The 23890-nt window shown below is 44.2% G+C and overlaps 1 protein-coding gene across 2 annotated transcripts; it reads left to right on the top strand.

Moving 5' to 3' along the window:
- Positions 1-2885: 2885 nt before the first annotated feature.
- Positions 2886-22666, top strand: tekt3 (tektin 3). Of its 2 annotated transcripts, XM_086195165.1 has the most exons (9): positions 2886-3159; positions 15948-16014; positions 16163-16778; positions 17928-18011; positions 18108-18178; positions 18277-18420; positions 19863-20085; positions 21356-21510; positions 21851-22666. In XM_086195165.1, the coding sequence occupies exons 3-9, from the start codon at positions 16209-16211 to the stop codon at positions 22065-22067; spliced, it is 1464 nt and encodes a 487-aa protein (XP_086051291.1). In that variant the 5' UTR covers positions 2886-3159; positions 15948-16014; positions 16163-16208; the 3' UTR covers positions 22068-22666. The 2 variants fall into 2 exon arrangements, with proteins under 2 accessions (XP_086051291.1, XP_086051292.1); XM_086195166.1 differs by lacking the exon at positions 2886-3159 and having other exon boundaries at positions 15316-16014.
- The last annotated feature ends 1224 nt before the right edge of the window (positions 22667-23890 follow it).

Here is a 23890-nt window from a genome sequence, read left to right on the forward strand (position 1 = left end):
TACTGCTTCACTGAGATACCACTTCCTTCCACTAGGCGGCACAAGAGAGCACACAGAGTTATTAAAAAATATGTCGCTGTACATCCCGCAAAGGCAACACGTAATAATTCGGATGTAAATCAAACGATGTCCGTTATATCAGGCTTCCTGCAACTACTAGGTGGAGCTATGACGATGACATCAATTCAGCTTGAAGGTAACAGCCTTACAGTTCTTGTGCTGACGAGTACAACGTGGGAACTGCTGAGCCAGAAGGCTGATTTCATTCCAAGTTTGGAGAACAAATTGTTTTCTCCTGCCTCCAGACTTTATGCTAAGCTAAGGTCCCTCCTAGCTTCCCTGACACATAGGTTATATCAGTCAATTTAATGTCCTTTCAAAGCTTTTATTGGAATTTCAGACCAAAAAAAAACAACAACAAACATTCTAAAGTCCAGCCAAAAGTACAGCGCATACAGCAATTTCTTCTTGATTAGTTTATTATTGACTTTGGAAATGCAAATGAGCTCTCGTCCAAATTAGAGTGAACGTACAGCTCCATTCCCTGAAGCGTCATCCTTCCTACAGACAACGTTATTAGTGGTGTGCTGTGAAGCCAGAGGGGATGGAATAGGCTTTGAAGGGGCCTCGACTCAAAAGAGACAGGCAAAAAAAACAAGAAGAAGAAACAAACTGCACAACTGAAGAGTGCGGGACTATAAAGTGAAAAAGACTAAAGTCAGACAGAATTAATCATATATGTGCGGGATATTGTATTTTTTCTCTAATGTTTTTGGTACATTATCCTACAAAGTAAGGAACAGTCGTATTATGTAAGGTAGTACTGGAACTGTGACGTAATCCCAACGTCACCATGTTGTGCCTCGTAGCCTCAGCTCTTCATCAGGCTAAACGTTTTTCCTTTATGTGCGAGGAAATGTCAAAAAGACGTATGCGAGTGCTGACCGAGACGTTCTGGGACTTCCTATGTCCCACTTTACTTGTGCAGTTGTGGAATTTGTGTGACCGGCTATCAGTCACACAATGACAGCATCATTTTTTACTCCGTTTGAACTCAGCTGGACCAACTCCTGGGCCAGAATAAAGGAACTTCTACAGGCGTGTAGTCTTATTCATAATGTTGCCCTGTAGTCCAACTCTCTGGCAGAGGTCATCTGTGTTTCAGCAGGTGGTTGGAGATCATAAAGCAGTTTGCTGTCCTCTCTTAATGTAAAACACCCTTAAAAGATCAACAGTCTGCCGATCACCTTTTCTCTGCTGCCACCGTACTCACAGTCAGGAGCAGGACGGGAACCTAAGTTCATGTGTAGATAAATCATCTTGTTGTAATGAGAGAACACAGACATCTTAACTGCATACATCAAAGTTTGTTACCATCGTGTGCCGGCCCACTCAGACCTCAAACAATGTTGGGCTTTGTTGGAGAGTCATGTTCCCTGACAGGGCAGAGATACGTCCCTGTCTGCTCCTCATTACAGCTCTAATGATGGACCAGGTACCTCCAGCTCAGTCAGCTCTCACATCTAAACTCGGCTTTTGCTTTCTCCCCTACTAATCCCACCTCTCCAGGTTCTTTTTCTCTGTTTATGGTCCATGTTCTCTTCCCCCTATGTCTTAATTCTCTGTGGAACCCACTGGAGATGTACATGCTATGTTACATCAGTGGTGCATAACAGTGTTTTTAAGCAACAGCACCGATTCAGTTGGTTCTACTTGCCCTGCAGCTCAAACAGAGTTGTTCCAATGGAGATTCTGTCATTTGAAATGCCCGTGGGACCACACTGTTGTGTGAGGGGGAAAGAAAAACAGAACTGCTGCCTAAAAACAGAATGAATAGAATGTCTTCAGTGTGGCTATTTTAATTGATTGCAATGATACTTGACAGCAGCAACGACTGGTACAGACCCCGTGTTTTTCTGCCTTCACCTCGACATCCTCTTTGAAAAGAGTTACCTCTTTGTGTTTTTCCTATTGAAAAATTTGTTTTGCAAAATTTTTTGACATAAACCCAGAAGCCCATCGCAACCTTACAGACTTTACCGAAAAGGCAAAAAACTGGCATTCCTGCAGTATAGCCGAAAAAGGCTAGCACGTGCTAACGTTATCTGTCAGTCTCCGGCCCGCCGTAGCATTATCTGATGGAGCAGCTGGCTTTTCCAAATTGGTCTATCTATATGGTTTCTTTGACTGAGCGGCCAGACTCTGTCGTGTCAATCTTCCGCACCAATGTATCTGTACGATGCTGAGGCCCACCGCTTTTGACTAGGAAGCCAAGAAAGAACCAAAAGAGCATACAATGCCTGGTGATTATCATTGTCAAATCAACTGGACTTTTGTTGGTACGGATGGCGTACAGTTTGAGCAGGCCCTCGGACTGAGATGATGCTGGAACTTGTGTGGAACTTGTGTGAGAATGCGTAACCTTGAGCGAAGCGAGCTATCGGTGGGCCTTCAGGGCGACTGGCAACTATTTAGCATGTGTTGGAGCTACGTTGTACTTTGAGTGACCTGTAACCTTTGTAGTAATGGGGCAAAGCTGCTGCGTTTCTGGTTTGACAACACCATAATGGACAGTCGTGTCTACCGAGTTTGTGCCGATCAGAGCTAGAGCCAGTAAATACCCGTGACTACTGGCAAGTCATCTGACTTAGGAGTGAGTGATTGTACCCTTTCCCAGTGAAGTCAAAAGTCAGATGTTGGTGGGTGTTTGTGGGTTTTTTGGCCAGTTGAAAAGGGTAAAAATAACAGTATCAATCCCCTCTACGAACTACAGGAGGCAACAGAGAGCACACTTCATCTTTCTGACTGGCTGTCGTGCAGTAAAATTACCCTTTCATTTAAAACACAGTGCCTGAACACACTTTCATCCCTGCTTTGGTGGTGAGCGTTCGTTTTCTTTGAATGTCATTTTATGTCTCCCTTGTGGCATTTTCACCTCTACCTTCCCCTTCTTCCATCCCTTACCAAAGTCACAAATTCATCAGCCATTTCAAGCTAGATTGATGCCGTCTTCTTCCCTCCCTCATCCTCCTGAGAGCATTTTCTGAAAGGCTCTAACACCCTCTCCCCACATAGCGGCCACTCCCACAGGATTCTCGTCTGCAGACAGGTCATGGAGGGGAGGAAGAGTTTACATCATCGTGGCTTCATTGAACTGCGGTAAGCATGCATGCACGCTGAAATGACAGTGCATCCATATGCATTCGCGCTGATTTGCAGTTGGAAGACTGAGCCGACCAATACAATAACAACACACAGTGGGACAGTGGTATGACATCAATTTGCAAGGTGGGAGAGTGTCGGTGGGCTCATTGTGTTGTCTGCTCAGCACTGGCAGACAGAATGATAGTGGGGGCTCAGAGTGGTGAGACAATTTAACTGTCTTTGTGACATATAGACACAGCTCTTTGTTTGCTTTGGCAGACAGGGGGCACTGGGCTGCTATCCGGGCTCCTCTGTACCCACTGAACAACATTAGATAGCAGGGAGTCCAGGATAATAAATTACACCTAATAAACAGTGCAACTGCGAATCCCTCATACAGGCAAACGTTTATGCAGTAGTTCCCTGGCTGCAGACCTTCTAAGGACAAGAGATGGGATTTTTTTCCCTTGTCTGTGAGACCACTGTGATTACAATATAGGTTTTTGCTCCTATATAAAGTTCACATCTGAGCTCTGACCACTGTGAAACTATGTAGTTTTACTAGTCTATCTTTGGTTACGGGGTAGTTAGTCACAAGATGGTTGCCACTGACGTAAGTAAAAAGTATTCTTTATCATGGAGAAGCCTTCAGTCATGTACTTTCCTTCATTCTCTGAATACTGCAGTGTATGTAAGCTGAGGGAAAGAAAGTTGGAAAGTAATCTTTGGCCAGACTGGAGCAGAAAGGTTTACATTGAGAAATAATGAATTTAAAGACTTTCCCATTCAGGTCCTCACAAATAGATGTCTTGAGCACACTGATACGTTTTTTTTGCCCACCTCTGAGACCCCAGAGTGCAGAGAGCCACACCTACTTAGCTCAAAGCTAACGGTGAGCCAATGTTAACGGCCGCAAGTTTGTCCATAAATGTCAGTTTACAAAAGTTCAAATCAAAATGTTAATGAATTACTGAGCATGCAGCTGGATAGACAAGACAGGGATTACTGGACAACGCACTTGAGACTCTGTAACTTGACATTTTTTGGACAGTTTTGCAGGTGTTAGCCATCAGCTGCCATTAGCTTCAAGCTAAATAGTCAGGGGAAAATATCTTCCTGAGCTCAAGACAGGAGAGTCCTTGAAAGGCAAAATACCCTTTCTGTGTCAAGCTGATTAATTGCTTTAACATGAAATGGATGAAACTAAAGTAGTTAATAACTGCATGAGCTTTTAAGTGTTGCCAAAATTGAATATGTCCCTTATGGAGGCGTTGTGGACCACTAACAGAAATTAACAGACCAGTCAGTCTGGGCTCTTAATTACACTCTAAGCTGACTGAGCATTTTCAGCTATTGCCCCTCCGCCCTGTTAGAGTTAACCTGCCAATATGAGCTCGGTTTTGAAGTTTTATCCTAGGACTCGTCTTTTCACGGTTGCAAAACGCCCTAGGGAAGGACGTTTGTTGTTTTAGTCACAGCTGAGCTCATCCATTACTCTCATCACGAGTAAGAGAAGCTGCAACTGCTACCTTGATTCACCACGGCGTCTCAGGGGGAAAAAAAAACCCACGGCTACACATAAGAACCCAGAAGTGGCAGCTATTAGGGCTCCACCTGTACTCACAGATTCTGAAGTAACTTTTGCTACTATAACTGCAACCCCCCCCCCCACGCCAAGGTGGAAGACTGAAAGTAATCTTTGATTGGAGAATGATCAGGATAACAAAGGGTTGCAAAGGTGAAAATTTGAGCCAATCAGGGCTGGAGGGCATGAGGTCAACTGAGACTGTCTTGCTGTCGCGCAGGAGAGGCAGAAGCTGCTTTTTTTTTTTTAATTAAATTTAGTCGTGCATACCATTTTAATCTGGAAAGCATGATGCGATATATCAATATTGAAAAATGCTGACCAGCAAAATTATAATATCGCATCATAACATCACCGCATCCAGAAAACTGATGAGCTTTGCTAAACATGACCATTCATGAAGGACTTGATTGGAGCTGCAGTGGCGATACTTTGGTATAAAAGGAGAGAAGCATGCAGCTGAGGCTGCTCACTTAGAGAAGAGCAACCCCTTATTACTGTACATTACTTCATAAGAGTCCAGCCACCTAGTCGGGTCTATGGTTGGTGGTCTGCAGCTGCAGGAAAGAGAGACTGTAGCGAGGTTTGCCAAAGTGAGGTGGGTGAAATTTAGTCCTGAGTGCAGCTGTGCTCTGCTGTCCTCAGCAGCCAGGATAAACTGGCCTGGGCATGTGATGCCTGTGCTGGGTAGATCAGGAGGGAGGGAGAGAGAGAGAGTGGAACGAGGTGGTAGCACTACAAAACTCTCTCTGCTTCCCGCTCAGGAGCGACGTGCAATGTGGTCGGAGGCCATGGGTGGTCGCTGTGTCAAAGAACTGAGAATTCACCACTGCAGCACAAATCCAGAGCAGGAGACTTGGCAGCACATAGAGGATTAGACAAAAGCCAACATACTAAAAGGAAAAGGACCAAAAAAACAAAACCAAAAACAAGAAAATAGCATCAGGTATTTACACGTGCTAAACGTGCTTGGATTATTCACTTTCATGATAAAAGGGTTGTAATTTGAAATGTGAAATAACTTAAAATGAATGCCAATTTGAGGCCTTTCGCCCCTTTGGTGTCCTTCTGCTATACAGCGCCCTGTTTTCCTCCAGACACATTTCTGACCACTACTTTAATCTTTCTTTTGACTTCACATTGCTGACCTTGGCTCCGCTCGTTGAGGTCAATGTACATTCCCAGCTGTTGCGGCCTGTCCGATCCAAACACAGGATGAGGCTGAATAGCTGCCACTGGAGCCACGCAGGAGCTAACCTGCACCTCTTGGCACCCCTCACGTGGCACACACACCTGACTTGGCCTCCAAACTAAAATGTCGTAATAATCAGAGTTGGAATGGACTGTAATGGGGGCCAGGAGGACACTGCAGGGTGGGGAACACTGGAGCGCAATCGCCAAGGAAATAACCACTTGGAATCTCACTGAGACATATTTGCCCGCACTTGTGTGCGATGCCCAAATCAGGAATCATGTGGCCATAATTGACACTATTTCATTTATGAAATGTACTGAGTGAATGTTGCAGCCATGAACTCATTTAATTGCGGTAAACACGTCCCACAGTCCCCTCCTCATCTTTTGGGTTGTTACGTTGGTAGGAAAGATATATGAATTTCTCCCAAGTCTGCTTAACACTTTGACAATAGCCCCATTCTGCCACAATCCAAATTTGGGAAAAGGAGGACAATTTGAAAGCTTGTGAGAAGCTGTCAACCAGATGCCTTCGGCATTTCAGAGGGAGAGGGAGGGCGCAGGGGTTGGAAAATGCCTCTGAACAAAAAAGCCTTGGTTTTAAATGTCTTTCTCCGCCTTATGACTGTACGTCTGAATCCTCGATGGTCTTTTGTTTAGCTAGAGTGAGCAATTACAGAACAATGCAGCAGAAGTGAGTGTGCAAATCAGAGAGTTTTAGTTATGTTTTAAGCACCAAGTTCTCTCATGGTCAAGTAAACAGTGTGTGTTGGCACAGAAAAGCGACAACGCACAGTAACACACTGAAAAGACCGCAAACTGGAAGCCTTTATTCCCTTTGTTGCAGAGGTCACTGTGGGGGTAATATTTTCACACACGTTAAGAACACTGTCACTGCAAAAAACAGAAAAATTTGAACGCATCTTCTTATTGTAATTAGAAGCTGCTAAATGGCAGCAGGGTTGGGTTGCAGCAGGGTGTGTCCCTCCAAAGGCATAACATGAGAGCATGCCTTCTGGTTCCATCTGATATGTTACTAGTTGCACTTTGACCTTTGGCAATGTGCAAAGAGAATGCACAGCGAGGGAATGCTGTAGCAGCAGCTGTGCATAAGTCAGACGTATGTGTGCTGCTTGTGACACTGAAGAGTCCACATGCTTGGCAGATCAAGTGAAGGCTCTTTTCCCTCTCACGCTGGAAAGTTCAATGCCGTGGCTTTGTCGACGAGATACACGCTACAAGACCTCAAGAATTTCAATATACCGCCTTAAATCTGCACAGGGATATAGTCTCATGAGCCCCCGAGGTGAAATATCTCACTGGTGTACCCACACCTGCAAACTAGACTGCACCACTGGTCCAGCGCGTTGCAAAATCAATTTATTGACAGAAGTACGTATGTCCACCTCTGGAGCAGCAGATGCCGACATGGCCTCACCTTGTTGCAATCGGACTTTCTTCTGGTTGACCTTTGGCATCACATACCACAAAAGTTAGAGATGGTAGTTCCCTGTCCAGCTGCGGCCTTAAACTCAAAGACTACAAATGAAAACTTTATGATGTTACATTTCTGTCTGGAAATGCAGTGTTTCTGCCCGAACACCAGAATATGGATGGAATATGGGCAGAATGCAATTCTTGGCTGACTGAAGCACATAAAGGCCTGAATAAATAGATCCTCGACTGAAATCTCAAGGTGTGTTGGACTTCAAAGGTAGGCATAGTAGGATTTCAGTCAATATAACGGGTTTACATGGATTATTTAATTGAATTCTGAAACATTGACTGAAACATGATAGAACAAAAACAGGGGCATCATCCATCCACACTGGACTTTCATTAAAAGACTTCAGCGGAAACAGACAGGAGAGTTGTTCTGCTGTCAGTTTTAATCTTCACGAACCTCTGTTGTCTCTTGGAGACAGCGGTTTGTTTGGAAGGCTGTGTTAATCATGTAGCAGAAATGGCCACAGTCACAGAGTCCATCTGGACCCAGCAGCCCCAGGTCCCAGTTCCAACTCTTGTTCCCATGCTGCCAAGGTCCAGCTGTGTACAGTCTCCCATCAGCACTGACAGACACCTCTTTGTGCGAGAGGACATAGACTACGGCCAACTATAAAAGGGTACTTAAACAACTGTAGCAGACGGAACATTCACCAAGTGATTAAAGAGACTGATGGTGGAGGAATAGGGAAAAGGGGGAGCCAGTGCAAGAGTTAGACCAAAGGGAAAAAGGGGGGTAGTGGAGGACAAAATACAAAAAGCACCACGGTCCTCATTATCTTTCTTGGCTCGGATGCCCGATGCAGTTCGCACATCAGTTGGCCACATGTTGAACATGTCTCATTTCGCACCCTCCCTCCCAAGTGTCACCAGCATGAGGAATGTGGGGGCTTGTCCTCATGAATAAGGATCAAGATATTCCTCTGACCACTGCACTTGCATGATTATGAGTCACCGTGTAACCATCTGAGGTTTCTATCGTTCACACTTCATTCTGGTCTTGACTCTATGACAAGCAAAGGCTGCATATTCCCTAATTTGGGGTGGAGTTTGAGAGCATTACACATGCCAAGAGTGAATAATTCTACTCCTGAGTCAGCATGGAAACATTAGACCTGTCTCTCTGTATACTCTTGACCAGGAAGCACACCAAGCTGAGGTCACTCTGTTGACTCAGCTTGGATTGTGTTAAAACAAAGGATTTTCTGAGGCTGCTGGGAAAACCAACAGAAAAATCGATATATTGAGAGGATCAGTGCACCAATTGAGTTTTTTTTTTAATGAGAAACAATTATCTGTCTGCTCTGTTACATGCATGAATTTCTCTGAGTTAGCAGTCGTTGTTGTAGCCTGAACGTGCGTATTTCGAAATACTGGATTGGAAAACGTTGACGTGAATGGAGAAAATTTGTAAAAACTCAATTTTGGGGAAAAAAAACCCTTTTATGCTAGCCCGAGGTGGCTCTTATCTTTTTCGAAAAGAGTACAAAACAAGCAAACCCTCTTTCTTTTCCTGAGCTCTGATGTCGCAGATCGTAAACTTGCATTACTGACCACCTGTTTCAGCTGCCGTCATCTCCCCTGATGTTCCAAAAACTGATAGCTGGTACGTCGGAACAATTTGCCAAACGGAGAGTAATTTCTCAAGTCTTCTCTCCTCTCGCTGGTACATGGCCAAGACCACCTCCCTTCTTCTACGTTTGTTACAGCCATGCCTAACATTGCCTATTTTGCTTTGTTCTGATAAAAGCATGCATTGCTTATCCCTCTGTATTCACTCAAACTAGTTTATGGACATGTGTCAGCTCCATTTTCCTTTTTTTCGTTGCCATTTTGAAAGTTTGCTTATAATATGCCAAACGGAGCCAAGCTATTCGTTTATCAATGTACCTGTTAATTTGAATAGGGACGATGCACTTATGAACACGCGTAACAGACGGAAACCTGCTGGACTGTGGCATCAGGTAGCAATAAACACCCTTCACTGATTGAGATCCAGTCAAAGTCTAAAACACGAGGCGCTTCGTCAGAGCGTAGGAAAGTTCCTGCTGTGCTTCACTGGTAGCGGTCAAACTCTGGCCGGCCATTAAAGGTGTTATTTTGAAAATCAAGACACTGGGAGGTTTGGAATCTTTGGACACAGAGCGAGAATATTCTTAAAACCTCCACGTGTACCAACATCAGCTGAAAAAATATGAAATGTGGAAGAAAAAAAAAAGTGGCACAGAAACATCTTTGATGTTAAGGTGCATGATACTGTGACTGTTAAGAGTGTGGCCAGTATTTCCTCTCCAGGCCTCCCCTCGCTAACTGTCCTGCCCTGGTCTGCCCTCTCCCCCGCTCTGCTGCGCACCACATAGTGGCTCCAATGGAATGTGATGACCACGGACTGGACAAAGCCCTGCATTCATGGCCCCTCGTCCCACTCTGGAAGTTTGCAACTGGAAGCCTTGATTAAAGAGTGGGGGTGGCCAGAGCCCATCCACCCCTCGTCTGTCCTGTCAGACACACATTGCCCACTGCACCACCATATGACCGGACTGGCAACACATCTTAGCTCCTGTATTCTACTGTTCAATGATCTGACTAGAACTTATCCTTATCAAGGATGCTGCAAGCTAACGTTATATGAAATGAGTTGTATGCTAGTACATTTTGGTTTCAGACTTACTGTAAAAACGGTGGATAAATTCTGCTGAGCACCACACAACCCCAAAGAAATGTCTCGCGTCGCTGTCGACAATCGGATCTATTTGATTTGATGACATCAGGAAAGTCTACAAGAGCCACATGATTGAATTATTTATCGTCACTGAAGCCAGTGGAGGGTTTAGCAGAAGTCATCCAGGCCGAGACCTTATCTGCTGTAACTGTTTTAGCTTCAAAAGAGTAGATAAATTATTCTGTGTGTTACAAAAACCCCAGTTGAATAACTAATTCCACTATTGGAATTGGATCAGCTCGGTCCTTTAAGTACATTCAAGTTAGCAGAGAGCTAACCTGAAGTAGCCGGCTCCTCTGACAGGGCATGCGCGTAGGCCTTCTCCTAGCAGCAGGATAAAGTCACTTCAACACCATCTCGTCTGCTGTGGAGAGAGATGTACCTGGTTTGAATGAACCCAATATGAGTGCTTGAGTGTAAGAGACGATCACGTATATGAAAGTGCACTCCACTAATGCAATCATGAGAGTAATGTGAGCTAAGCTAACGTATGTTTTCAATCATCTCAGATACAGTTTGTGTGCATAGAAATGAAATTCTCAATGCTGCCTCACTGTCACACGAGACCGGAGCACAAACAAAGCCACACACATTCATCATCTGCTGCCCGACTGTCTCTCCTCTCTTTCCTCTGTCTGACAAACTAATACAGTATCCATTTACCTCCTTTCTGTGTGTAATATAATAGAGGCCACAGGCTCCTCCGAGGCCTGTCCACTACTCCTGCACACATCTAACTGCAAGCACATTAGTTACCATGCAACCCCGCGTAAACACGCACGAGTCATTAGTCGGGTTCTTTATTGCCATGCAACATGTACATTCTTGATACACATTATGTGCTGCGCAGTAATACACAGTATTCATACATCCACCCATCCATTTTCACCGCACCGGGTGGCAGTTGCGCCTTTTATATTTTGAGTCAGTGGAACATGTGTTTTTCTGTGACACTGCAGCTCAATTGCAGTTGTGTGCACGAACAGTGAATTCCAACTTTTGCTTCATCTCTGTTGTATTTTACACCATCCAAGGGAGGAATTCAGTTTACACAAGGCAGATTTCATCGAGTCACAAGGTCAATACTTGATCCCACGGGGCAGGAAAGTTGCAAAATTAGGTTGGGAAAGGTTTATTAAAAAAAAAAAAAAAAAAAGAGAGCACTACTGAAAGGTGTGCTGCAACTCCAACGGGGTGAGATAACACCCAGAGACGAACGCAGGATGTTCCCACCACTTCCCAGCAGGCCTTGCCTCTCAGCCAGCGGGAGATTGCTAACGGTGTCATCAGACATGCTGTATTTTCCCTCCTCTGCTCCAGAGAAAACTGATGCTGTAACAATCATCTACAGGCCAGGACGGAATAAGGACAGAAGAGCAGAGACTCATGAATAGGATTGGAAGATTTTTTTTATTATTATTTAAAAGAGGAAGCTGTGGTGTGACCAGAAGGATGGGTGGGGTGAAGTGTTTTGTGTGTGTGTGTGTGGGGGGGGGGGGGGGGGGGGGCTGTTGAAAAAGTGAAGCGACACACAGGGACATGTCTTCGGGGGGGAAACGGTTCGAAGCACTTCCTCCCTCCCTCTGCTGTCTATTCTGATAAGCTGCAGGTCAAAGGGTGAAAAGTGAAGCATGTGTCAAGGCTTTAGGGAGTGGGGTTGGGTGTGTGTAGAAAACTCTTACGAAAAGAGAGCAGAAGAAACTGTTGCTGTTTGATGGAGGGCCACGAGGCCGTGCGCCTCTTCCTCATTAATTCCTGGGTTGTGATGAGTCGTCTACTCGCCAACAAACTGGATGCTGTAGGGTTTTTTCTCTATAATTTGGAGGAGTTGCTCACTCGAGCTGCATGCTTGCACCAGGATGTTCCCAGCACATCTCTTTTTTTTTTTCTCTCTCCCTCGCTCCCACTAGTGCATCAGTGACCCGGGTCACCAGACACCACAAGCTTTGTTGTTGTGGCTCTGTACCGGTTCTCTAGCCGTCAGAATGTTCCTTCTCAATGTCAGCCTCATATGCCCCCCCCGACAGGTGCCACTGCAGCTCAACAATCATTGTTGTCCTCTTCAGTTATCAGTGATTTCACTGTTGTGGCTGATTGGTGTATATTTGGCACCCTTGGAGGGTTTGCAGACCTACAAACTACCTGTTTTGGACGGAATGCTGATTCAACTTACAATTTAATTACTAACTATAGCATGGATGGAGGGGGCGGGGCCGTATATCTTGTGTGAAGTCACAAAACATCCAATAATCATGTGACGTCCCTTGTGTCCAAAACCCGAGGCCGCCACGCTCTGGTTCCTGAGAGGAGAAGAGGACGCATTCTTGTGTCAACACTGGGATCCTTTGCGAGCATTCACACTTGAACGCATCAGAATGTTTCGTCTTCAAATGTTGTACATTTCGTGGTCTTCGGCCATTTTCCCTGTTGAAAGGGGAAGTTTGACCTCAGCAGAATTAAGAGTCTAAGGACAGAGAACTGACTGACATTCAGAGAAGACCCTCAGACCCTCAGACCCCAGACCCCAGACTTCAAACTCAGCCCTGCACTTACTTTAGGCACCAACAATGCACACGTCTACTCTGACGTTGATCAGATAAACGGTTGATTAGATAATTGAGTCAAAGACGGACAAACAGAGATTTCTTGCTTTATTATCAGACGATACAGTGCTCGACATTGTCCGTCAGTAAACAGTGTGCAGCGAGGAAGATTGCACCGACCCCGATATAAACAAAACAATCAATTTGTGTGCATGTCAGAAAGAAACTTGTTAGTTTTCAAATTCTGCTCGGTGAAATCCAAGACTGTATGTGCTGACACCTGAGAGCGCCGATCCTTTTTCTCTGTCCACATGTGAGCATTCGCTGCCAGAATGCAAAATATCCAGCGACGGCCATCTGCCAAACCACATTACATAACTTACAAAATTATAATACCTCCCTTTTCCTGCTTATAACAGCTTAATTCCTCAAGTAGGAAAGGAAATTATCCCTTGAATACTGTACATTTCAGACCAGTATTTCACTGAAAATCTGGCATTCATTGAGCTTTCATTCCATGCCAGTGCTCAGTTCAGTGTCACTATGTTCTTGGTTCAGGTGGACGAGATGTTTCCTCCCCAAACATTTCTACTAATTTACAACACTCCAAGGCCACAAGGCAGGCGTATATATAGGTGCTCACGTTCTGATGCCATAGGCAGCACTTCTCCAGAGGACACTTGCAGCTCCAGCCAGGGGAGGAATTTCGTTGGAGGGCTGGCTTTCCCCGCTTTTCTGGGTCGTATTTATAGTGGCTGAGGTCAGGGTGGGACAGGCATGTGGGGTGGCCTTCCTTCAGCCTAGCCATGTTAAGTGATGCTGAGGCTTCAGGGGTGGAGCAATGACATGTCGTTCCATTCTAAAACTAAACCTCCATGTTTATGACAATAGTAGCCTGGCCATGAGCCGCAAAATAGTGTGCAGAGCGTTGCATTTGAAGCTACCGCTAATTCCTGCCCTTTGAAACACTGGACACAGGGACGGGTTCAGGGCCAGAACCTCACAGATCTGGTCTCATTATCACTCGTGTCATGAAAAGACAAGCAGCTAATTGTAAATGTACGTCTGCTTTTATTAACATGTGACTGACAAGTTTGTGGGCAGTTTCATCTGCTCTGCAGTAAAGACAGTCTGGCTCTTGGTTACAGCTTTGCTTGCCTGTGTCGTGGAAACCAGGCTATCGTCTGTCTAGCCCTGCCCCTTCACAACATATTAGTGTAAATGATCCTCATTTCCAATGGTAGGTAACACAACACAGATTATTATTCTGTGCTACAGGGGTTTGTGTGGCATGAATCATTAAACAGGTGGCTGTAATCCATACAGACGGCTAGGGTGCGGATGAGCTATCCGATGCTGCCTGGAGACCAACTGAACTGCTCTGCTTCAAAGGCTGAGCTCAGATTGCTGGCAGTCGATTGAGGAATACAACCTGTCTAATATTTACACACAAAAAGAAGTGTTTTATTTTGTAATGTTGGAATGTAAATCCTCAGTTGTTGATGATCAGATGAATAAACCTCTCACTTCAGGGTGTAAAGTAACAGCATTTGGAGAGTTCCTATCCCTGCTTTCCATTGCAAGTCAGGAGTCGATAGTTCCAGGGTGGTGTTACCGCCTCTGAGAGCATCCACTCAGGAAAAGTATGAAGTGCATCCCAGCAAACGAATGTTTATTTATCATGTCTTGTGGAGAGATGATGGGACATGTGTGCACATGCGCACACACACATACACACACACAAACACACACGCATGATGCTAGGAGAATGCTAGTTGTAGAGTAGCATGCTTCTGTTGATCACCAGTTAAAGGAATGGGAATAGAGGTTGGTGGTGCAGTGGTCAGCACTGTGGCCTCACAGCAGGAAGGTTCCAGGTTCAAGCACCAGCTGGAGCACAGGGTCTTTCTGTGTGGAGTCTGCATGTTCTCCCTGTTCCTGTGTGGGTTCTCTCTGGTACTCCAGCTTCCTCCACAGTCCAAAGACATCAAGAGGGGACCAGGTTAATCCAGACTCTAAATTGACCGTAGGTGTGACTGTGAGAGCCAATGGTTGTCTGTCTCTATGTGTTGGCCCTGCCATGGACTGGCGACCTGTCCAGGATGAACCCTGCCTCTCACCTGAAGGCTGCTGGGATAGGCTCCACCCCCCCACGACCCTTAACAGGATAAGCGGTAGAAAATGGATGGGAATAGAAGTCACAACAACACAAAGAAAAATCATAAAAGCTAATTATGTTAACCCTTTATTGTACATTTGCTTTGACATCAGTCAGGCTAACATGAGTTTGTGAGTTGGAGTTCCCACTTAAGTGATCATTCTATTGTATTTTTCTGTGTCAAAGGTCACTTTAGTCTTCCCTGAATGTAGTGAGGTGGCGATCACCTGGAGACACACCTACACACACACTGGTTACTAACTGGCTGAAGAAGGTTGACGGGTGTAACTCCGAAAAATCACTGGTTCATGTTTCAGGAACAAAACATGATTGGATGTTGATAGAAAAAACACCCCAAAAAAATACACTTACATTATTCATACAAGCACTTCTTATTCCATCCTGAATCAAAAAGCAGCAAGAGGACAATGGAAACATTTAGAATAAATAAATGGGGAGCATTTTTGTATTTCCAAATAAGTTAAAAAATATGATCAGACGGTTATGATGAAATATTGTAATGCTGATTGTATGTTAACCATAAGTGGGGAATGTTACTGTACGATTTACAAATTATTTTGTGTACATAAATAGATTACCAATTTCAACATTATCCCACATCCACAAAGAATTACCGCGTTCATGCCACTGAAAAACATTTTTAAATTCAAGCCAATAGTTCAACCACGTGTGCTTGTCTGATCAATGTTGTGGTTACGGGTTTGGGCGTCCTGCAGGGAATTTTCAATTGGCCTGCAGCATTCCATTTGGAACTGGGAGAAGATGGTGCAGGAGATTTTCTACCACAGAAAAATAACTAACAGTTGGTTTTGTAGCAGTGAGCCATCGTCAGCCAAAGACAAAACAGAAACAGTATTATCTAGACTGTAATGCACCTGCTCATCATTAATCTTGAAATCCCACACGGAGTGCTGCAGTAACCCAGGGCAACTGCCATTGTGTCAACAGAAATCTTGGACAGGCCAGCTCCTGTAGGACAGTGCCCTGCCATTGGCTGGCTGAATGAATGACTTGCAAACTTGTTTATCCATTATGCATGTCAGTTTACCTTCAGTGTGTTCTTGGACTCATTTCCAGGTAAGCACAACTGAGAGAGAGCCTGCCTGCATGGTGACGACGCTGAGCGAAACCTTGGATTACTGTGGTAGGAGCCATCTTTTTCTGCTTTTATCGTGTTTCTGTTATCCATTAACTCAAAAAATATATATAATTTTATAGAAATTGTCCTGTCAATTCTTGGAACTAATACTTCTACAAGTATTACCTGTTTATGACTTCTTTTACATGTGCAGACAACTGACTGCTGAGAGAGGGGAAGCATCCAGAAAGGAGGCAAATATGGAGCTGATTGGTTCAACGCTGACAGCTACGTACGCCCGGCCAAAATCCAGCCACTTCCTCCCAGCCATTTCCACCATGGCATCCAGTTATCGCAACACCCAGCCAGCGCTGACCATGAATCACAGTGCCAACCAGTGGAGAACCAACAGCTACTTCAAGAGCAGCAACACCGTCCCGATCCCCCCTTCTATACAACGAGAGAATTTCGATCTGCTTCGAGCCAAGACAATGTTCTACCCATCCAACAGGACTGCACTGAGCACCCGCTACACTCCTGAAGACTGGTATAAGTCCAACCAAAGCAACTACAGGGAGTCCGAGTCATCCCGGAAAAGTGCGGAAAGGCTGAGAAGAGACACTATTCGGCTGATCCAGGACAGAGAGCAGCTGACCAGGCGTACGCAAGAGAGTACCAGCAAGAACCTTGGCGAGAGGCTGAATGACATTGTCTTTTGGAGATCTGAGCTGAGCCATGAGATTGACAACATGGTGACAGAGATCGCAGCCCTCAGTGAAGTCAAGAGGAGGCTGGAGAGGGCCTTGGCAGAGACGGAGGGACCCCTTCAGGTGAGACTAAATAGAAGATACAATGAGTTAGCACAAGCTTGAATTACGTAATGTGAACTTGCAACTACTTTACTAGATTTGGGAAAAAAAAACATTTGCCTTGAAAATGAAAACAGTCTTGTCATGGCTCCACCACTGCATCGTCTAGATCACGTCTCAGGATGTGATTTACTTGGGGTGGTTTGGTTCTTGCAACAGTCTCTAGAAAAACCTTTAACGCAGCTTATTGAGTCACACTCATGATGAGGTCATCTCAGTCAAGCGCCACTGGTCATATGTTTAACCCGGAGTGAGTCAACTTGATCTATCCAGCTGGAGATCTGATGACACCTTTCTAGAAGAAGATCATGTGGCAGGAAGCTATCTTAGGGACCTCTCCAGGTAACTGAACCTCCTGAAGAGTGCAGGTGAGACTTTGCATAATACATACAAGCTATAGCCAGGCCATAGCGTCGATGTCGAGCGATCCTACACGCCACATATACCTTAAATATCAAACTACAAGATTGTCTTCCCAAGAAAAATGATATGACGCTCTTAAAAGAAAGCAGCAGAATGACCAATATTAGAGGTGATACCATCTAGGAGCTGCAGTAACTCGAACCACAGGAACAAAACACACCCGATGGCATTAAAATATGACTAGGAAGTAACATTAACAAGTAGGTTGGAGTGATTGAAGTGTCAGTAAAATCAGAGTTTAACATAGGAGGCTGTAAAATGCAACATAGAGAGGTAGTTCCTATTGTCCCAGTCTAGCATTAATATCTGGTACTGATTTGGCAGCACTAGGGTACATAACTTGGAAGCTATTGTATTTCCATACATAAAGGGGGGGGGGGGGGCAGGCAGATATTTGCATTTAAATATTCAAATAAAATATAGGAGGCAATAAGAAAGCGCTGAGTAGAAGTGCGTCCTATTTTCATAATCCGGTATGAATATCTGGCACCGATTTGGAGTCCCGAGGTCACAATTTGGAAGCAATTGAAAATAAGTGTTGTGTTTAAACATAGAACGAAAGGGGGCCGACATTTGCAGCAAAATATTCATAGAAGGTATTAAAATGGGTAGGGGATGTAATTCCTCGCTAATTATATATTGTATTGAGTAATTCTTCATTTGAAGTCATGATCACTTTGTCAATAGGTGTCTCAAGAGTGTTTGTACCACAGAGAGAAGCGGATGTCCATCGACCTGGTCCATGACGATGTAGAGAAAGACCTGATTAAGGTAACTATATCACTATATACATACACACATGCACAATTTATATGACAAAAGCAATAAGCAGATCGTATCTCTTGGATTTGCCTGCGCGTCAACAAGGAAGTGGAGGCTATAAAGTCGTGTCAAGAGAGGATGAGACGTCATCTGGATCGAGCCATCGCTCAGCTGGCGTGAGTTCTAAAATATGACTGGATGCAGGGTTTATTTGATGTTTTCATTCCTTTCATCCATGTTTTTTTCTGTGTTGTTTTTGTGTGGGGCTTCTTAGGTCAAACCGTGCAGCCCAGCACGAACTGGAAAGAGATATGAGTGACAAAGTAACGGCTCAGAGGATAGATGATAGGTGTCATCACCTGAGGAACACATCCGACGGGATTGGCTATTATAGAGGCATCGAAAGACTCGACCCTTCGTGAGTACAGCTCTTGTGAAAACAAATCATAAAAGGACAAATTTGAGACCCATCTGAAGTATTGGACAGACGAGATTGTTCCAGATGTATCAGTGATGATCGTCATCTTGTAAGCTTGACTTAAAGTCCACACCTTTGCCTATTCGTCAGCCCCACGCCATAGATCAGCGTTATTTTCTTCATGTTAAACTTCATGTACTTTGAATAATGGAAGCTGAATGAGGGCAATTTTGGAGTTTCAGTGAATAAAAAGTTTAACAACAGCTAAATTTACCAAAATTAAAGAAATGGTAAAAATCAGAGGAGATGAGGTGGAAATGAATGCAGTGGAAAAGAGCAGTATGGAAATGAGAGGGGGGGGAGATGATGATGATGAACAACTGATGTTATGAAGGACCCTGGCCACAGCTGCGGCAGTCTGTGTCATTGCAACATGACATCCAAGAAAGGGCATGTCGGGCTATGGTGTAGGCTATGGTGTAGGCTATGGTGTAGGCCATGGTGTAGGCCATGGTGTAGGCTATAGTGTAGGCCATGGTGTAGGCTATAGTGTAGGCCATGGTGTAGGCCATGGTGTAGGCTATGGTGTAGGCCATGGTGTAGGCTATGGTGTAGGCTATGGTGTAGGCTATGGTGTAGGCCATGGTGTAGGCTATAGTGTAGGCCATGGTGTAGGCTATGGTGTAGGCTATAGTGTAGGCCATGGTGTAGGCCATGGTGTAGGCTATGGTGTAGGCCATGGTGTAGGCTATGGTGTAGGCAATGGTGTAGGCTATGGTGTAGGCTATAGTGTAGGCCATGGTGTAGGCCATGGTGTAGGCTATAGTGTAGGCCATGGTGTAGGTCATGGTGTAGGCTATGGTGTAGGCTATGGTGTAGGCTATAGTGTAGGCCATGGTGTAGGCTATAGTGTAGGCCATGGTGTAGGCCATGGTGTAGGCTATAGTGTAGGCCATGGTGTAGGCTATGGTGTAGGCTATGGTGTAGGCTATAGTGTAGGCCATGGTGTAGGCCATGGTGTAGGCCATGGTGTAGGCTATGGTGTAGGCTATGGTGTAGGCCATGGTGTAGGCTATAGTGTAGGCCATGGTGTAGGCTATGGTGTAGGCTATGGTGTAGGCCATGGTGTAGGCTATGGTGTAGGCAATGGTGTAGGCTATGGTGTAGGCCATGGTGTAGGCTATAGTGTAGGCCATGGTGTAGGCCATGGTGTAGGCTATGGTGTAGGCTATGGTGTAGGCTAAGGGGAATTTGATGCACAATTATATGTCAAGCCTTAAGTGTCATATTGCTTACTGCTGACCATTTTTCATCTGGCAGTCAAAACCAGTCTAAACCTTGTATAAAAGCCATCTGCCCAAGTCCTCTCCATGTACATCATGTTCAGGGACACTGGGAGTATTTATTTCCATACATGTTTGCCATTCTTTCCCTCTTGTTAGACTCTCTCTGCCGGACTCATGGTCCAAGTTCACAGATGACAACCTCCTGCGCTCCCAGAGCGAGCGCGCCGCCTCCCACAAGCTCAGGGATGAGATTGAAACCCTGCTCAACATCACATCCAGCGAGATGTGGAACCAGTTCAACAATGTCAACGTAGCATTCACCAACCGCATATCGGAAACAGCTGACGCCAAGAGCAGCCTGCAGACACACCTTGCAAAGGTCACTGTAACATTACAGATTTGCATCATCAGATCTTTGTTTTTTTTCCAACCGTGAATGGATGCATTGGAGTCTCATTTAAGGTGCCTAATTAGCTATATTTTACATAAAAAGTGACAGGGTAAATGAAAAACCTGGGTTCATGGAGGCGTTTATGATGGAGGCAAACACATGCCTCCATCATAAACGGACAAAGTCCATTCACTCTCTTCCAATAGTTGGTAACAACATTTTCTGCTTAGTAGGAAAATATCATGCGTGTTCACCTCGACATAAACCTGCGGTGTCTCTCAGTGCTTTATGAGACGCCATCTTAAAAGATTAAAATCCAATAAAATAAATCATCATTGCTGTTTCACGGCCTGTCAGGACACATTTTTCTGATGTCATAGATTGTGTGTGTGTTTAGATAAACATAAAAATATATTCTACACTGGGTCCCATTGTTCTCAGGTTAATTTCTGGATTGAATTCACATCAGCTGTTTTGGAAGGGCCTGCTCTCAGACTGCAGCTAGAATACAACGGCCGCAGTCCTCAATAAACCTCAGTCACTGTCAGTTGTAAGCAGTGTTGTGATTCAGTGGAATTAAATTATATCATACTGGAAGGATGAGGCCACATCAGCTGATTGACAGATTGCAGTCTGCAACATTAATTGCTCTCTTCCTGTGAGACTTTTCTTTTCTGCTCTCTTTTCAACCTTTCTTTCATTGCAACCCTTTACACGATTTAACCTGCTTCTTTTATGAATGCCACACTCATTGCTAGCACAGTTGTGTTCTCCTCACTGGTTGTTTTTAACCACATCAGATCTGAGCATTTTTCAAAAGAGACTGTTTGGAAGACGGCAGACACTTAAAACAAGTTATTTAGCCGGTGATTGGTGGGATCATCTGTCTATCATAGGCTAATTTCAACCAATCACATCGATGAACTGACCAAGGAACCGTTAGCAGAAGAGCAAGAACACATTTACCATCTAGAAAAGCCTTCAGGGGTCTAGCTCTAATGTTAATGATGCCATGGCAGCACCTATGCTAACCTTTTCAGGTTTCCATTGGGTTTTTTTTAACCAAGAGTCACACTGTACTTCCACTTGAACGGCGCCATCATCTCCTCCAAGAAAACACATTGGCTCAAACAAAAAACAAACACAAGCCCGTTAAGATGGTTTCTTACTTGATCTCACGTTGTCATGATTTTGCAAAACCAGCTACTTTGCAGGGTATTGCCATTTTACCCTCTAATCTTCGTGCTTCCTCACCCAGACTCTTCAAGAGATCTTCCAGACTGAGATGTTGATTGAGTCTCTGAAGAAGGCCCTGAGAGACAAGGAGTGTCCACTGAAAGTGGCCCAAACCAGGCTGGAGGAGAGAACCCGGAGGCCCAACGTAGAGCTCTGCAGGGACAACCCACACCACAGGTACACGTAATGATTCTTTTCACAATTAGAAAAGTTTCAAAGTAGGATTTAATCACACAAAACACACAAAGCAAAATTCTAGCCATCTCTTTCTCCGGTGTTACAAAAGCAATTTCCTAGCTGTGTTTTTTTTTTTTTTTTTTTTTTTTAGAAAATGCAGTCCTCTATCAAACAGAAAAACAATTTGAAGTTGGATCCAATAGGTCTTAAGATTGGTTATGAAAATATTCCAAAATATCATTTTGCTATTGAAGTAATTGTTTCCTTTTCCTTGTTTTCTACATCTTCATCTCATTCTTTTAAACATTTTTAACAATAAAGTGCTTCTATTTGTCCTCAGACTGGTGAGTGAGGTCAGAGAGATCGAGGACACCATACAGAAACTGCAGGAGCGGCTGATGGAGGCAGAGAACACCCTTCAGACTCTGGTCAAGACCAAAGTGGCCCTGGAGCATGACCTGTCCATCAAGGCCAACTCACTCTTCTTGGACCAGGAAAAGTGCATGAGCATGCGCAAGAGTTTTCCCAGCATGCCTCGTCTTGTAGGCTACACATAAACCAAGTCTCATTCGTGTAATCAGTTGTGAATAATAGCAGGTTTGTTGAGTGATTAAGAGCATGCTGTGAATGACTCTATTTAGAGGTGCTGATGTCAAACTTTGATTGTTAACCATGATTCATTTTATTTGTGTTGTATCTTTACTTTATTTACATGAAAAACATTTAGATATAATGAAGATCAAATGCCATGGGTGTTACCAATAACCACAGAGCCAAAGGCAATCCTCGGTGTGTCGTGCTGTTTTAATTTTCTTTGAATTATTTGATAAAAGACCTTGTAATCACAGGGACAAATCGTGAATTCTTAAATAACTCCATAGTGGGGAAATTCTGACTGCTGAGGGGAAGCACTGACTGTTTGTTCAATTCTTTTCATGTTTTTGAGAGTTCAGTTCAGAAGTAGGTTTGAAGTTGCTCCACTTGAAAATAAGTCACTTCACTACTAATTTATGTCCTACACATTAGTGCCGCTGTCTGTGGTTTCCAAACTTTTTTCTGAGTAATGTGTTGAGTTTTCAAAAAGGTTATGGACCGTTAGCCTTCTGGTTAGCTAGGAATGTTACACAATGGTAAACAAAAATAAATTAAAATATTAAATAAGTCACTGAGTTGTTACTTTATGTCATACACTATGTTGTATGTTGTATTTTGTGATATCAACAAAACCACAAAACATTTTCATGGATTTTCTCTAATGCAGCTAGTGTGGCTAACGTACCGTTAGCTTTCCAATGAGCTACCACTGTTTTGTAAGTGTATGTTAACAGACAGAGGTCAGTTGGAAAATTGTCTTCCTAAATTGTTTTTCATACCTTTTTGGTTTATATGACTGAGATGAAGATCTTTGTCACTTTCCGTACTTCGACAGCAGAACTAGAGCAGTTTTTCTGGGGTTTCCAGAAATTCCCTACAGCCCAAAATGCACTCTTAAGTGCTGATTTTTAATGCATTTTAATCCGTCAAGCCAGCTGCTAATTTTCCCGAGAAGAACTGCAAAAAAGAAAGAGCGATAGTTTGAAGTGAATTAAAATATGAAACATAATGTAATCCTTGTGCTTAGCACTGATTGGAGCCGTCCAATGCAGAGTGCTGAGATATTTTCTCCTGCTCAAATATTGGCGACAGGTGGCCAAAGCCCATAGGAGCAGCAGTAGTGGTCCTGGTAGCACATGTGACAATAATCTCTAAACAAACAAGCCTGGATTAACTTTGTACAGCACAGCCGGAGAGAAAAGACCAACTGTGATGGCTCTTTCAGATCTGTCATCTTAAAGTGACCTGAATGTCACCTTCGAGGCGTGGTGACATGTAAGAAACCGTGATTTGACAGTGAAACTCAGAGAATAACCCCTCCTTCCACGTGAGTGATGTGTACACACACACACACTCACACGGATGTATATATATATATGGATGTCTTTATCACCAGCTTCTGCAATGAGTGGTGAGGCCCATTATGCTTCACCTCACCCACAGGAGGAGCTCGACAAACAACTGCAGAGATGAAACACCCAACCTTCAGCCTACGTCAGGCCCACCACACTCACCTTTCACCGGCCGTCTACAGAGTCAGCTTTGGCTTGACTCCTGCCGCTCGCCACCACCAGTTAAAATGTTTTGAGTATCAGTTTCAATTTATTCCTTCAGCCAACTGCTTCCAGTGATTGAACAAACTATGGACATGCACACATACAGTATAGACACTATATCAGTCTTGGACTAACCTCAGAATAACCCCTGGCTTTGCTGAGGAATGTAAACATGGCTTGAATCACCGATATTGAGTTGAATGTGGTCCATACAGGAGTTACAACTTATA

This window comes from Aulostomus chinensis, chromosome 23 (assembly GCF_037954235.1).
Source record: "Aulostomus chinensis isolate RoL2024-O1b breed Wild chromosome 23, RoL_Achi_v1.0, whole genome shotgun sequence".
Taxonomy (NCBI): Eukaryota; Metazoa; Chordata; class Actinopteri; order Syngnathiformes; family Aulostomidae; genus Aulostomus; species Aulostomus chinensis.